We start from the raw sequence: 17,735 nt of genomic DNA on the forward strand, positions 1-17,735 counted from the left end.
TTTTTTGAACTGGAAAAATTCCCGTTTTTCCCGAAATTCCAGGAATTCCTAATACCATTTCTCAATGAAAAATGTTACTACTTCAACATTTCTCACCCGATTTGAAAAATTCCAACACCAACCATTTCAACTCATACAGACCATCCAAGTTCGTTACCACTTTTAAAAAAATGTCAGTTTTTCCCAAAATTCCCAATTTTGGGGGAAATTCGAATTGAAATCAATGGGACATTATTCAAAGTTCCACAATTCCCACATTTTTCATCCCATTCAAACTGTTCCGACTTCAAAATATTCAGCCTGTTTGGGAATTGTGTGCTCTACTTCAACACTTCTAAAAAAAAAATTCCAGGATTTCAGTTCAACGTCAGCATTGGAGCATTTACACGCAATTCCTCCGGGAATTGCCTCATCTCATTGAATATTAAAATACCCATTTCAACCTGTTTATGCAGATTGTTGCCTACTACAATGGAACCATGAAAGAGATCATTTGGTCCCAGACAGAGAAGATCCACTGGCCCAGTGGAGGACCACCCCTGGATAACCCCCCCTGTGTGTTTTCCACAGATGACCCACTCTGCAATGATGGTATGACATCACCACTTCATTAAACAATTAAAAAACTACAGTATGTATATTAAAATAATACAATATATTTATAAATGTAATATATTTGTTAATCTGGTAGTTTGCATTGGTTTACAACCGCAATAGAGAGCTTTTGTTTCCAATGTGCTTGCGTGGTTACATGATACAGAGAATATATTAGATAAGAAGAACACAGTGGACCAGGACTCAATGAGCTGGTCGGCAAAGACGAATTATCGGCATAAACGAGACCAACTTAAATGGGTTCCAGTGCACCCTTAAATCATGAGAAAGCAACTTTGGTAGAAACATTTAGCACGCTAGCCAGGTAGGGTCAAATCACAAAATATATGACTTTTGGGTGTATGCTTACACAATGAGAAAAAAAGTTAGCATGCTAAATCTTAGCAAAAAGATATTGAAATCGGTAGGCGTATACCAGCAAAATTTGCTAAAAAGCTAGCTTGCTAACATTAACATGCTAATATGTTAACAGTTAGTATTTATGAAGAAACAAAACATTTGACTCTGAATTTGACTGTAAAATCACCTAAAAAAGCTAGCATTCTAACATGTCTAAAGTTAAATGAGCTAATATTAGCTAAAAAGCTAACATGCTAACAGTTATTATGCATCAAGTAACAAAATATTTGACTTCAAGGTGTGTACCAGCAAAGCTTAGCTAAAAATCTTGCATGATAAAGCTACTAGAAACATTACAAACAATAGCAGGAGCATTTTAACTTTCAAACCAGGGGTCCCCAAACTACGGTCTGCGGGACGAATACGCATACTTGCCAACCTTGAGACCTCCGAATTCGGGAGATTGGGGGGGGGGGGGGGGGCGGGGTTAAGGGGGGAGGAGTATATTTATAGCTAGAATTCACTGAAGTTAAAGTATTTCTTATATATATATATATATATATATATATACATATATATATATATATATATAGTACAGTACACTAATGAAAACAAAGTTGTTCTACTAACTGTACTGTACTTGCTGCTTACTTAAAAAAAAAAAACACTTACCTTTCACTATTTGAGTAGCTTTTGTTCTGCCATTTGAGTACTGGCGAGCGATCTCTGAATCCGGGAACATATCCTTCACGGATTTGTTGAAAACATCCGCAAATGAGAACGGGATGTTGCTTGCAAGCTGGCCCATAATACTGCGTTGCCGCCACCTTGTGCTTCTCTGACCGTTCATGAGTGACGATATCCATTCGGCCACCGTGTTATTGGTTATAGATAAACCTATGGATAACGGAGACGTATATAATAGTCTCCTTTTCTGGTGAGAGGACGCTAAAGGCAGTGCCTTTTAGGCACGCCCCAATATTGTTTGTCCGGCTGGAAATTTTGGACATTACTACTTGCCGTAGTTTTGAAGCAATGCATGATGGGAATCCGAATGTTGTGTGTCAGTGTATTAACGTACCGGCTGGAATAAACACACGCTGAGAAATAGCCTGCCTACTTTATGGGTTATAGATAAACCTATGGATAACGGAGACATATATAATAGTCTCCTTTTCAGGTGAGAGACGACGCTAAAGGCAGTGCCTTTAAGGCACGCCCCCAATATAGTTGTCCGGCTGGAAATCGGGAGAAATTCGGGAGAATGGTTGTCCCGGTAGATTTTCGGGAGAGGCACTGAAATTCGGGAGTCTCCCGGAAAATTCGGGAGGGTTGGCAAGTATGCGAATACGGCCCGCCAGCATCCAAAAACCGGGCCGCGGGAAGTCCCAAGTTAAAAAACAAATATATATTTATATTTTTTTTTATTATAATTTTTAAAAATCTGTCCTTTCTAATCTATTTTCTACCACTTGCTACTCTTGGTGTCTCCTAGCCATTCAGGCAAATCATATTGTCTAAAAATTCATTTTTTCATCGATAACATGACATCAAGTACGCACAATTTCAGTCAATTAGTGCGCAAGGAAAATATAAATATAAATATATATTAGTGCGCGAGGAAAATATATATATATATATATATATATATATATATATATATATATATATATTAGGGCTGAAACAACTAATCGATTAAATCGATTAAAATCGATTATAAAAATAGTTGGTGATTAATTTAGTCATCGATTTGTTGGATCTATGCTATGCGCATGCACAGAGGCAATTTTATTTTATTTTTTTATTTTTATTTTATTTTATTTTTTTATTTTTTTTATAAACCTTTATTTATAAACTGCAACATGTACAAACAGCTGAGAAACAATAATCAAAATAAGTTTGGTGCCAGTGTGCTGTTTTTTTCCAATAAAATACTGGAAAGGATAGAAATGTAGTTTGTCTTTTTTACCGATTATTAATCGATTAATCGAAGTAATAATCGACAGATTAATCGATTATCAAATTAATCGCTAGTTGCAGCCCTAATATATATATATATATATATATATATATATATATATATATATATATATATATATATATATATATATATACACACACACACACACACACACAGCCCGGCCCCCGGCCAACTTGCTTTAACCCAATGCGGCCCCCGAGTGAAAAAGTTTGGTGAACCCCTGTTTTAAACAGTTTCCCAAAAAATAAAGTTTTTTCCTCATTTTCCAATATTCTGCAAAATGTATTCTCTATTAAAAAGTGTTACTATTTTCACATTTCTCAACTGTTCCATCTTTTCAGAAGTCAAATAATCTCCTTGCGGTTGTCAGCCAATGTTAGCACGCTAACATTTTTAGCAACATTTTTAGCAACATTTTTTCTGGCATACACCTCAGAGTCAAATAAGTTTTTAATTGATACATGCTAAGAGTTAGCATGTATACATTCACATTTTTAATGAGCTAATATTGCAGGTATATACCTCAGACTCATAGTTACTGTGTTTTGGTACTCCATGCTAACATTAATATGCTTGATTTTTACGGGCTCATTTTGCAGGTATACACCTCAGAGTCATATTTTTTGGTACTTGACACATGTTAGCGTTTCAATTCGGCTTCAACTATTCAAAATTCTTGCAAAATGTTTACGGAATTTGCTTTTTCCACTGGTTTATAAGTTTACTGTTCTGTGATTCACTGCTGTACTGATTTGTATCTTGATGTACTATTATGTAAAACAAGTGTCTTTTAATCGTCTGAAATGTTTGTTGGTGTCGAACAAACCGCTGAAGTTGTGCAGCTGTACTTCCTGAAGTCACAGCTGTGTTTTTACTGCTGTGTTTTTTTTCCCTTTCCAAAGATATCAATGTGGACATCTGTTCAACACATGAGAGACAACTGAGTGTGGAATCCTTGTTCTCTTTGTTTCCAGGTCAGCTGCCAGTTCTGGGAATTGTCGCAGTGGGATCTGGCTTGGCGCTCATCATTTTTGGAATCTCCAGTTTTCTCATTTACAGGTGAGTGTGTCTGCGCTGCTCTGAGGAACGCTATAAACGTAAAGGTTGTGCGAGTGAGACGATGAAAACCACATGTGTTTGAATGAGGGATTTACGGGCCGTGCTTCAATTGGTGCCAGTGTGGTATTTTCACAATGGTTGCCATAGTAACATAACAGGTATTGCAAGGTATGGCATTAATGCAGCGTGAAGAGGCCACTGGATCATCCAGTCTGCTCATTTAGTATGTTTCAATCAAAATGACACATTTTCTGATTCACACAAAAGTTTTACATAATAATGTGGGGCAAAAAAATGTTTTTTAACTAATATTTGTTTATTTTTTTAATTATTCATTTAATTTATTTTTTAATTAAATGAAAAATTGGTAGGGACATCAACCAATAATTTATGTGTTGGTGTTTTCAATATACAATCAGTGTCAGTGGCGGATGAATCATAATTAGAGATGTCCGATAATGGCTTTTTTTCCGATATCCGATATTACAATATTGTCCAACTCTTAATTACCGATTCCGATATCAACCGATACCGATATATACAGTTGTGGAATTAACACATTATTATGCCTAATGTAATGTGATGCCGCGCTGGATGCATTAAACAATGTAGCAAGGTTTTCCAAAATAAATCAACTCAAGTTATGGAAAAAAATGCCAACATGGCACTGCCATATTTATTATTGTAGTCACAAAGTGCATTATTTACATGCCTCAAAACAGCAGCTTGGAATTTGGGACATGCTCTCCCTGAGAGAGCGTGAGGAGGTTGAGGTGGGCGGGGGTGGTCGGGGGGGGCGGTGTTTAGGTGAAGGGGGTAAAGGGGGGTATATATTGTAGCGTCCCGGAAGAGTTAGTGCTGCAAGGGGTTCTGGGTATTTGTTCTGTTGTGTTTATGTTGTGTTACGGTGCGGATGTTCTCCCGAAATGTGTGTGTCATTCTTGTTTGGTGTGGGTTCACAGTGTGGCGCATATTTGTAACAGTGTGACCTGTATGGCTGTTGACCAAGTATGGGTTGCATTCACTCGTGTGTGTGAAATGCCGTAGATATTATGTGATTGGGCCGGCACCCAATTGCAAAATGGCCTATGTTCCTATGTGCACTACATGCTTGTTGCATTTATAGATAACTAGTGCCGATAGTAACACAAAATGTGTTTGCATGCAGGGACCGCGTGTCTGTAAGGAGGTATATATATATATATATATATATATATATATATATATATATATATATATATATATATATATATATATATATACACGTCAGGAAAAAACACAGAGGCTGTATCATCCCTACAAGCCGTTTCGCAGTTGTCCCTGACAAGCAAGTGTTTTTTCCTGACCTAACGTATATTCCGCTCTACCCCAGTATCCCGGGTTCGGGATCTTTCTGTGTGGAGTTTGCATGTTCTCCCCGTGACTGTGTGGGTTCCCTCCGGGTACTCCGGCTTCCTCCCACCTCCAAAGACATGCACCTGGGGATAGGTTGATTGGCAACCCTAAATTGGCCCTAGTGTGTGGATGTGAGTGTGAATGTTGTCTGTCTATCTGTGTTGGCCCTGCGATGAGGTGGCGACTTGTCCAGGGTGTACGCGGCCTTGCGCCCGATTGTAGCTGAGATAGGCTCCAGCGACCCCAAAAGGGACAAGCGGTAGAAAAATTAATGGATGGATATGTTAGGTCAGGAAAATACACAGAGGCTATTTCATCCATGTTTCGCAGGTTTCCCTGCTCGTCAGGGGATTTATATATTGGACACACCTTCTCATTCAAATAATAACTGAAGTTATAGTTTTGATGCCTTCAGTGACAATCTACAATGTAAATCAGGGGTCCCCAAACTTTTTGACTCGGGGGCTGCTTTGGGTTAAAACAATTTGGCCGCGGGCCGGGCTGTGTATATATATATATATATATATATATATATATATATATATATATATATGTGTATATATATATATATATATATATATATATATATGTGTATATATATATATATATATATATGTATATATCTATATTCCTTGCGCACTAATTGACTGAAAGAGTGCGCACTTGATGTCACGTTTACTTGGGACTTCCCACGGGCCGGATTTTGGATGCTGGCGGGCCGGATCTGTCATAGTCATGAAAATAAAGAAAACTCATTGAAATCAGAAGTTGTGTCCAAACTTTTGGCCTGTACTGTATATATACATATATATATATGTATATGTATATATATATATACATATATATATATATATATATATATATATATATATATATATATATATATATATATATATATATATATGTGTATATATATATATGGTAACACTTTAGTATGGGGAACACATATTCACCATTAATTAGTTGCTTATTAACATGCAAATTAGTAACATATTGGCTCTTAATTAGTCATTATTAAGAACTTATTAATGCCTTATTCAGCATGGCCCTATTATACAACCAGTTAGCCATTAACTAAGAGTGTTCCCTCAATAACCTCAGAATTATTGCTTATTGGTAATACTAACCCTAACCCTTATGTTCCCCTGGTGTCCAAATAACTCTAAATTAATTATTTGTTACTTTAATAAGCAACTAATTAATGGTGAATATGTTCCCCATACTAAAGTGTTACCATATATATATATATATATATATATATATATATATATATATATATATATATATATATATATATATATATATATATATATATATTTCAATCCCCACCTTCTACCATCCTAGTCACGTCCGTTGTGTCCTTGGGCAAGACACTTCACCCCTTGCTCCTGATGGCTGCTGGTTAGCGCCTTGCATGGCAGCTCCCGCCATCAGTGTGTGAATGTGTGTGTGAATGGGTGAATGTGGTAATAGTGTCAAAGCGCTTTGAGTACCTTGAAGGTAGAAAAGCGCTATACAAGTATAACTCATTTATCATTTATTATTTATCATTACTGTATATATATATATATATATATATATATATATATATATATATATATATATATACACATACATGTGTGTTTGTATGTATACAGTGGGACAAAAAAGTATTTAGTCAGCCACCAATTGTGCAAGTTCGCCCACTTGAAAAGATGAGAGAGGCCTGTAATTTTCATCATAGGTATACCTCAACTATGAGAGACAGAATGGGGGAAAATAATCCAGGAAATCACATTGTAGTATTTTTTATTAATTCATTGGTATATTCCTCTGTAAAATAAGTATTTGGTCATCTACAAACAAGCAAGATTTCTGGCTTTCACAGACCTGTAACTCCTCTGTCCTCCACTCATTACCTGTATTAATGGTACCTGTTTGGCCTCGTTATCAGTATAAAGACACTTGTCCACAACCTCAAACAGTCACACTCCAAACTCCACTATGGCCAAGACCAAAAAGCTGTCAAAAGACACCAGAAACAACATTGTAGACCTGCATCAGGCTGGGAAGACTGAATCTGCAATAGGTAAACAGCTTGGTGTGAAGGAATCAACTGTGGGAGCAATTATTAGAAAATGGAAGACATACAAGACCGCTGATAGTCTCCTTCGATCTGGGGCTCCATGCGAGATCTCACCCCGTGGGGTCAAAATGATCACGAGAACGGTGAGCAAAAATCCCAGAATCACATGGGAGGACCTAGTGAATGACCTTCATAGAGCTGTGACCAAAGTAACAAAGGCTACCATCAGTAACACACTAGGGACTCAAATCCTGTAGTGCCAGACGTGTCCCCCTGCTTAAGCCAGTACATGTCCAAGCCCTTCTGAAGTTTGCTAGAGAGCATGTGGATGATCCAGAAAAGTATTGAGAGAGATTGTTATATGGTCGGATGAAACCAAAATAGAACTTTTTGGTAAAAACTCAACTTGTCGTGTTTGGAAGAGAAGGAATGCAGAGTTGCATCCAAAGAACACCATACCTACTGTGAAGCCTGGGGGTGGAAACATCATGTTTTGGGGCTGATTTCCTGCAAAGGGTCCAGGACGACTGATCCGTGTAAAGAAAAGAATGAATGCGGCCATGTTTAGTGAGATTTTGAGTGAAAACCTCCTATCAGCAAGGTCATTGAAGATGAACCGTGGATGGGTCTTTAAGATAACAATGATCCCAAACACACCGCCGGGGCGAACGAGTGGCTTTGTAAGAAGCATTTCAAGGAGTGGCCTAGCCAGACTCCAGATCTCAACCCCATAGAAAATCTTTGGAGTGAGTTGAAAGTCTGTGTTGGCCAGAGACAGCCCCAAAACATCACTGCTCTCGAGGAGATCAGCGTGGAGGAATGGGCTAAAATACCAGCAACAGTGTGTGAAAACCTTGTGAAGACTTACAGAAAACGTTTGACCTCTGTCATTGCCAACAAAGGGTACTGTATTTTTCGGAGTATAAGTCGCACCGGAGTATAAGTCGCACCTGCCGAAAATGCATAATAAAGAAGGAAAAAAACATATATAAGTCGCACTGGAGCCCGGCCAAACTATGGAAAAAAACTGCGACTTATAGTCTGAAAAATACGGTATATAAAAAAGTATTGACATGAACCTTTGCTTTAGACCAAATACATATTTCCCAACATAATTTACAAATAAATTCTTTAAAACTTCTATATTGGGATTTTCTGGATATTTTCTTCTCATTTTGTCTCTCAAATTACACACCTTCTCATTGAATGCATTTTCTTTATTTTCATGACTATTTACTATGACTATTGTAGATTGTCACTGAATGCAAAAAAAGGTGAAATAACTGAAAACATGTTTTATATTCTAGTTTCTTCAAAATAGCCCACCCTTTGCTCTGGTTACTGCTTTTGCACACTCTTTGCATTCTCTCGATGAGCTTCAAGAGGTAGTCACCTGAAATGGTTTTCACTTCACAGGTGTGCTTGAAGCTCATCGAGAGAATGCCAAGAGTGTGCAAAGTAGTAATCAGAGCAAAGGTTGGCTATTTTGAAGAAACTAGAAGATAAAACATGTTTTCAGTTATTTAAACTTTTTTTGTTAAGTACATAACTCCACATGTGTTCATTCATAGTTGTGATGCCTTCAGTGACAATCTACAATGTAAATAGTCATGAAAATAAAGAAAACGCATTCAATGAGGAGAAAGTGTTTTTCCCAACTTTTGGCCTGTACTGTATATAATCAATGTTGTAATATGCATTTTCTTGCAAGTGGAGCGCACACAGTGCCAGCCTCTTCCATAAACACATGCAAAAAAAAAAAAGTGGGTTCCATTGTAGATGGATTGCTTCAAAAATGCCCAGAAAAATGAGCAATGTTTGAAAACAGCAAAACGCTACAGGTTAGGAGCATAATAACATGAATTTGCAGTCAAATATCGAGTCTCTCCATGGTGAAAGCTGCGTTGTACATGCAAAAACCTCATTTAAATAAGGCCGTATGCACCCGTTTTCAATTGTACACGCAGTCGTAGTAAATCACATGCAAAACGCAAATTACTTTGCACACGCTCTTTAGCGTGTTATTTGGATCTTAGTAGATCAGGCCCAAAGTCTTCCATTTTGCGCATAAAGCTAGAGCATTTAAAAAGACTTATATTTGCACCCTGCGCATAATCTAACATAAGTAAAGTCTAATTGTTTGAATGTAGTTTTTTTTAAATGTTCATATCCTGAAGATGCCCGGTGCGTTCCTTGACGTAATGCTAAGTAAGCATAACCAAAACATCAAAGAAATAATCTGCATTAAGCAGCTCGGTAGCTCCAGTTGAGTCGCCTTTTGGCCACGATAAAACTCTTATCTGTGCCTCGCTGGAAATAGCCTGCCTTCAAAAACCCATTTTAGTTTCCTCGTTCTCCCACAATGCTGGCACTTTTCCTCCAGAGATGGGAGCTCAAATTAATCTTTGTGACCATTTTTGTGAGATTTAGTCTTCAGTGGCATTTTCGAAAACAATCTCTCTGTGAGTAGAATATTTTAATGCCTGCAACCTTTTTAATTACCACATCCGTCATTCGCTTGAATGTTTTTTGTTTACGACCCCAAGACTCAAAGAACCAAGATTGATTAATTGCGAATAGATTTTCTTCAAAGGGTTTATTATGCAAAACCAATTTTTCTTATCTCTTTTTGTGTTTTTGGGATAGATTTATGATAATTTGTAATAATATGTTAGCATGTAGCATCCTTCTGACCATTGATATTATTAGCAAGTAGCAAGTAGTACACTGGCACATGTAGTTATAGAGTTAGGGTTTAGCATGCATAGTTTTGTCTTTTTAGCATTTTGTATTACATTTAATACTTTTTGTCTCTACTTGCAGTGCACTATATGAATATTAATAGATAACTCCATTGACAAATGTAGTGAAGCAAATCAAATCAGTAAGGTTGTTACTAGGGATGTCCGATAATGTTTTTTTTTGCCGATATTCCGATATTGTCCAACTCTTAATTACCGATACCGATATCAACCGATACCGATATATACAGTCATGGAATTAACACATTATTAAGGGTTAGAATTGGGGGTTAAATCCCCAAAAATGATTCCCGGGCGTGGCCACCGCTGCTACCCACTGCTCCCCTCACCCCCCGGGGGTTGATCAAGGGGATGGGTCAAATGCAGAGGACACATTTCAACACACCTATTGTGTGTGTGACAATCATTGGCAAAAAAAAGAAAAAAAAACTATGCCTAATTTGGACAACCAGGTATGGTGAAGATAAGGTCTTTTTTTTTAAATTAATAAAATAAGATAAATAAATTAAAAACATTTTCTTGAATAAAAAAGAAAGTAGAACAATATGAAAACAGTTACATAGAAACTAGTAATTAATAAAACTTAGTAAAATTAACTGTTAAAGGTTAGTACTATTAGTGGACCAGCAGCACGCACAATCATGTGTGCTTACGGACTGTATCCCTTGCAGACTGTATTGATATATATTGATATATAATGTAGGAACCAGAATATTAATAACAGAAAGAAACATCCCTTTTGTGTGAATGAATGTGAATGAGTGTAAATGGGGGAGGGAGTTTTTTTGGGTTGGTGCACTAATTGTAAGTGTATCTTGTGTTTTTTATGTTGATTTAATAAAAAAAATAATACAAAAAATAATTTAAAAAAACCTGATACCGATAATAAAAAAAAAACTGATACAGATAATTTCCGATATTACATTTTAAAGCATTTATCGGCCGATAATATCAGCAGGCCGATATTATCGGACATCTCTATGGCACATATGGGAGCCATAGTGACTAAATGCCACCTCACCATGGGTCTTTGGTAAAGATAAAAGTTTGGTGCCAAAGGACCTCGGGATTTGCGTGGGTTAATGTGGTAAAAGCATTAAGACATTTAAAAAACGAATAATATGACTTATAAAATATACAAAACCCAAAACCTTTGCGCCTATAACAATCCGGATGGTTCTTTTCCTCTTTGGTCCAGAGGACATGACATCCACAGTTTCCAAAAACAATTTGAAATGTGGACTCGTCAGACCACATATCACTTTTCCACTTTGCATCAGTCCATCTTAGATGAGCTCGGGCCCAGCAAAGCCGGCGGCGTTTCTGGGTGTTGTTGATAAATGGCTTTCGCTTTGCATAGTAGAGTTTAACTTGCACTTACACATGTAGCGACAAACTGTATTTAGTGACAGTGGTTTTCTAAAGTGTTCCTGAGCCCATGTGGTGATATCCTTTAGAGATTGATGTCGGTTTTTGATACAGTGCCGTCTGAGGGATCGAAGGTCACGGTCATTCAATGTTGGTTTCCGGCCATGCCGCTTACGTGGAGTGATTTCTCCAGATTCTCTGAACCTTTGATATTATGGACCGTAGATGTTGAAATCCCTAAATTTCTTGCAATTGCACTTTGAGAAACGTTGTTCTTAAACTGTTTGACTATTTGCTCACGCAGTTGTGGACAAAGGGGTGTACCTCGCCCCATCCTTTCTTGTGAAAGACTGAGCATTTTTTGGGAAGCTGTTTTTATACCCAATCATGGCACCCACCTGTTCCCAATTAGCCTGCACACCTGTGGGATGTTCCAAATAAGTGTTTGTTGAGCATTCCTCAACTTTATCAGTATTTATTGCCACCTTTCCCAACTTCTTTGTCACGTGTTGCTGGCATCAAATTCTAAAGTTAATGATTATTTGCAAAAACAAAAAAAATTATCAGTTTGAACATCAAATATGTTGTCTTTGTCGCATATTCAACTGAATATGGGTTGCAAATTATTTGCAAATCATTGTATTCCGTTTATATTTACATCTAACACAATTTCCCAACTCATATGGAAACGGGGTTTGTACTTTTGTAATTATTTTCCCGCATTTCTACACAATAACTTGATATAGTAACATTAGCGAGCAGTAAAGAGTAGAATATGTAGTGATTTTTGGTCCCGAACATATTTTGCTTTGTCCATTCATTCAAGTATTTCTTGCCACCTGATGTTGTTAATGATTTATTTTATTTTTTCTGGATTACTTTCCCTCTGTTATTATTCGTATTAGCTTCTGTGTGTTCTTTCCTGAACAAAATGCGATCGTGTCGTCTGTAAATAGTAATGACCTTGAGTCCTTTGCAACTTAACAAATGTCGTTTGTATAAGATTAAACCATTTTGGTCCCGGTATTGATCCCTGGGGTATGCTGCAAGATATATTTAGCACTGTAGATGCGTCTTTGCTTACCAAGACACTTCACCCTTGCTCCTGATGGTTTGTGGTTAGGGCCTTGCATGGCAGCTCCCGCCATCAGTGTGTGAATGTATGTGAGTGTGTGTGTGAATGGGTTAATGTGGAAATAGTGTCAAAGTGCTTTGAGTACCTTGAAGGTAGAAAAGCGCTATACAAGTATAACCCATTTAGCTTAACGTATTGCTTCCTGTTGGTTAAGTAGCTTCTTACCCAGTTCAAGACCAGCCCCCTGAGGATCAGAACACAGGAAGGAAGCGATGAGAATCCATATATTCTTCAGTGGCTTTATTTCAGCTGATGGTGATTGCACTGTAATATATTTTTATATATAGGAATGGAGTGAGTTTTTCATCTGTGACTTCAGTGCTAAACATAACCAGCAGTTCTAAAACGGGGCTCAAACTGCCTCATCGAACGTGCGTGCCTCTTGCAGCAGGAAACCGGAAACCTACTCAAACAACGCGAGATCATCACGTGAGTTCACAAGAGTACAAACAATGACTTAGCCTTTATTACAGGTACACCCAAATGTGCCTGACACATTTGCTACCAAATAAAGGCTTCTCAACAAAGGGTAAGAAAGTCTAGTCCTCCACCGATGGAAGGGCTCGCAGCCTCAATAGGTGAGCGACATGACCCTAAATATCCACATCAGCTGATCTAATATTCATCACTCCTGTGAATCTTGGTGACCTGTCCAATGGGCCATGAAGCTCTGGACAGTTGAGGGTCCACTAACATGACGACTGCTCTCTCAAGGAGCTCTGGGGTTGCAGAATGCCACTTTTGCCTGATCTGCAGGGTAAGGAGGTATTCTTTGATTATTCTAGTCCAGAATTGGTCAGCAAGCACCTGGATCTGCCGCCAATGCTTGCGACTCAGAAGCTCAGTCCTGTGGTACACAACTTGAGGGAGCGATCCATCCAGCCGCCCCTTCAGCAGACTATTTGGAGTCACAGTGTCAGCATCGGCCACAACAGCAGAGACGGAGACCAACGGTTTTGAGTTCAGGATGGACTCTACTTCCAGGAATACAGTGAGCAGCACTGCCTCGTTGATCGGTTGGTGTCCTACACAAGTGTACTGGACAATCTTCACGGTATCGATTTTTCACTCCCACACTCCGCAGAAGTAAGGGCCACTGGGGAATTAAAACATAGTTTAATCATTTGGCATGCAAGCTGTTGTTGTAGTGTGGGAGCCATGTTGGTGAAGTCCTCATGGAGTTTGTGCTCCCCACCCTTAATGTTGGTCCCCTGGTCGGACCACAACTCTACTGGGGTTCCACGCGTGGCAATGAATCTCCGCAGGGCCATCAGAAAAGCGTCCGTAATCCATGCTCCTCAGAAGATCCACATGGATGGCACGGGTCATCAGACACTTAAAGATTATTCCCTGCTGTTTGACGTGATGTCTGGCCACTTTGACCAGCATCGGCCCAAAACAGCCTATGCCCATGGAGTAGAACGTTGGCTTAAATAGTCACAGGGAACGGATGGCTGGGCTCTCCAGCATTGACATTCAACACAGGTGGACAGCCACAACTCAGCGTAGTCCCACTCTGGACCAGGATGGTGAAGATCGCAACGCGTCGTATTTCTGGAAGAGTAGCCGAATGACAAAATGTAATGGATTCAGAACAACTGGATGTAGTGTAGAGTCACTAAGGCCTTCTGAAGGCCGCAGCTGACCGCCCACTCTTATCTCCAATTCAGGGGGTAAGATAAGTAATTGGATGAGAAAAGATTTCCCTTTGCTAGCAGCTTGTAGTCCTCAGGAAACAATTGTTGCTGTACCTGCAGCAACACCACTGTCTCTTCAGCACTTGGAGGGGATTCGAAGGACCTCTGTCCATGGATCTCCATCCAAGTGTCATACACTTTGTCACTGGAGCTTGTAGGCAAGGTAACCATCAGGGCGCAGAAGGTAGCTTTCCAGATCTCTGTTAGGTCCTCCCGGGGCTGTTTGCTAGGCCTCTCCGGCCAGGTGTCCGGGTCTTGACTAAGGAAGGAATGGCCTTGTGACCATCTGTTAGATTCGATGAGAGCTGTCAGAGTCGTCTGCGGGGTTGTTGGCGGAGTATACATAACTCCAGGTACAGTTCTGTGTAAGCTCTTGGATTTCGGCTACTCTCGCTCCCACAAAGATTTTGTAGTGACAGGACTGGAATTGTAACCATGTTAATACTGTCGTGGAGTCTGACCAGCGCACCATCCGGGTCACTGCCAGGGTCAGTTCCTTCTCATGGAGATGGACGAGCTGCGCTGCTATCAGAGCCGCACAGAGTTCCACGTGTGGGATGGACTGCATGCGTTTGGGAGCCACACGGGACCGGGTGAAGATAAAGAATATGTGAATTTGACCATCCCCATCTTGCTCGGAGGCATCCGCGAAAATGTGAACCACATGTAGCACTTTCCAGCACAGCACCTTGGGAAACATAAGGGGAGGATAGAAAAACAAGACAAACATTCAGGTTCAGCTTCCTAACTGGACCAGGTCTGCACAAGTTCTAGGGCAGATCTGTGTAATCCCAGCCACACTGTTTATCCCATAATTGCCGTACAATAAGCTTTGCCCGAGTGGAGTAAGGCAGCATGTAACCGAGGGAATCATATTGGCATGCAAGGACTTTGTAAATGTTTCTCAGAGTTGGCGCTTCATAGGTCACAGGTCTGTGTTTGTAGCTAAAAGAGTCAGTTCCAAACAAGTCCAAGGGTAGATTCCTGGGGGTTGGAGTTGTCTTGGGCTAACCCCTTGTCCAGGCTCTCTGATTCTTGTGGGAGATGACAACACGCTTGCATCATTGCGGGCGCGCACTGGTGCAAGTTAGACCGTGCTGTGGCTAGAAGGGTTCGGAGACGATTAACGACTTTGCTTCATCTTGTGTCCAAGATTTGGAGACAATTGTCGATATTAAAACAGTTCTTTAATGAAAACTTGAGGTCATTTTTAGGTTGGTTGGAGTCTTCTGCATGGCATTGCAGGGCACAGGAAAGACTTGCCATTCAAACACCCTAGGGTGTTCATTCACTTGTGGGTCTTGCCACAGGAATCTAAGTAGGGGTCACACTTCAGGGAAAACCGTACCTGATGAAACGTCCTCTTTATATCTCCACTTACTGCTGTGGGGCGTTTCACAAAACCTCAACAGGATCCTGAGCAAAGAAGCTTCCAGGGTAGGACCAGCTAGTAGTAACTGGTTTCGGGACTGTCCAAAGTACTGGTGGGAGCAGTTGAAGACGAGACAAAACTTCCCATTGTGGCTGACAAGATGGTGAAGGATATACCTCTCTTCCTGGTGGGGGTCTATTGGGGAACTTCAAGCACAGCACCGGTGTGGATTAGTTTCTGTATCTCCCTTTTATAGGCCTTAGCCTGTTTTGGGTCCTTTAGGAGGCGCCGCTGGGTGCTTCGCAGCAACGGCATGACAGAGTCTTTAGGGGAAGCAAGCAGGAGTATGTTGGGATGATGGAGCAGCGGTGTAGCATACCTCTGGGTGCCTCCGACCTTCATGCGGATGGTTTTAGCATCAAAAATGGCCACCGCCAGTTGGTCTTGCTTCGATCTTATTACTTTCCTTTCAGGTCGGTAGGAGGCTGAATCCATCCACCACAAACTTTTGACATGTATGTATACCTTAAACTGGGGGAGCTGAGGTGAACAGACATTGGACAGAGTTTGTGGGCCGCCCCATGAACTGGATCGGTCCACCCCAGTCTTGTGTAGACAGCAGCAGAGCTGCCAGGTGGGCCGGGCCTGACAGGTTCAACTGGCGTGACTAGGTGAGGCTGGTCGGAGCATATTAGGAGTGACGGCTCTGCTTCTCTGAGGGCAGCTACGGGAAGGTCACGAAGGTGTCTGAATTTCTTCTGGAGGTACTCTACAGCAGTGGTCCCCAACCACCGGGCCGTGGCCCGGTACCGGTCGGTGGATCAATTGGTACCGGGCCGCACAAGAAATTAAAAAAAAAAAAAAAAAAATTTATTTATTTATTTATTTATTTTTTAATTAAATCAACATGAAAAACACAAGATACACTTACAATTAGTGCACTTACCCAAAAAACCTCCCTCCCTCATTTACACTCATTCACACTCATTCACACAAAAGGGTTGTTTCTTTCTGTTATTAAGATTTCTGGTTCCTACATTATATATCAATATATATCAATACAGTCTGCAGGGATACAGTCCGTAAGCACACATGATTGTATTTCTTTATGACAAAAAAAAATTAAATAAAAATAGCATACACCCCCCCTCTCCTCAATGAGGAGAAACACGTACACCTGTACCCTTGCACAGTGTCACCACGCTCTGACGAAAGATTGTACGCCTCCTCTTTTATTTGGACTTTCCCTGATTACATGGCAACAGCTGTTTCTAAGGGAGGGGGGTCGTAAACAGCCATCGACTTTGATTACAAAACAGTTCAAAGAAAAGGTCGTAAAACAGTTCAAAGAAAAGGTCCCTGGAGGAGAGTCAGGTCCTGCTTCCTCTCCGCTTTGTACCTCTCGGGTCAAGACAAAATCTTTCTGTGGATTACAATACATCAAAGAAACAGAACACCTTCATGTTGCTTCCCATCCTGCACAGTGGAGTTTTACAAGCCTTCTGCTTGGTAGGATCAAAGACAGCTTTTGTCTTCTCGCCGGGAACTCATGGCAACACAAAGTTTTGTGATAACTTAGATACAATTATTCTAACAGGTACACCTCGTAGTAGTTGGTAGTTGGTCGTAGTCTGTTGATTCGTGTGAAAGTCGCGGGCAAACCATTTCACCGCCGGTATATCTTCCAGTGTCGGCCGACCTCGTCTCTCAAGATGTAGTTTCTCTTAAGTATCCTTCTTGAAAATGGCCTTGCAAATATATATAGCCGCCACCTAATCAACATTTTGCTCTCCTTCTTTGTGAGTACCGGTGAGTTTTCTGTGGATTTCTATGGCTCGTATGGCTCCGGTGCCACTTCCTGTTTTTGCAACTTGTGATTGGATACTCACTTGGGACTCCCAAGTGAGTATCCAATCACAGCGTAAGGCCAGCTAAAAGGCCTTACTG

At 40.1% G+C, this 17,735-nt stretch overlaps 1 protein-coding gene across 2 annotated transcripts in view; it reads left to right on the forward strand.

The window, feature by feature from the left end:
* Positions 1-17,735, forward strand: part of npr2 (natriuretic peptide receptor 2) — a 233,698-nt gene that overhangs the window by 84,151 nt on the left and 131,812 nt on the right. For both annotated transcript variants that reach the window (XM_061980767.2, XM_061980768.2), the window contains exons 6-7: positions 456-591; positions 3,910-3,994. In XM_061980767.2, the coding sequence (XP_061836751.2) occupies positions 456-591; positions 3,910-3,994 (221 nt within the window). The remainder of the gene's footprint in view (positions 1-455; positions 592-3,909; positions 3,995-17,735) is intronic.

Source organism: Nerophis lumbriciformis, linkage group LG20, assembly GCF_033978685.3.
Source record: "Nerophis lumbriciformis linkage group LG20, RoL_Nlum_v2.1, whole genome shotgun sequence".
NCBI lineage: Eukaryota > Metazoa > Chordata > Actinopteri > Syngnathiformes > Syngnathidae > Nerophis > Nerophis lumbriciformis.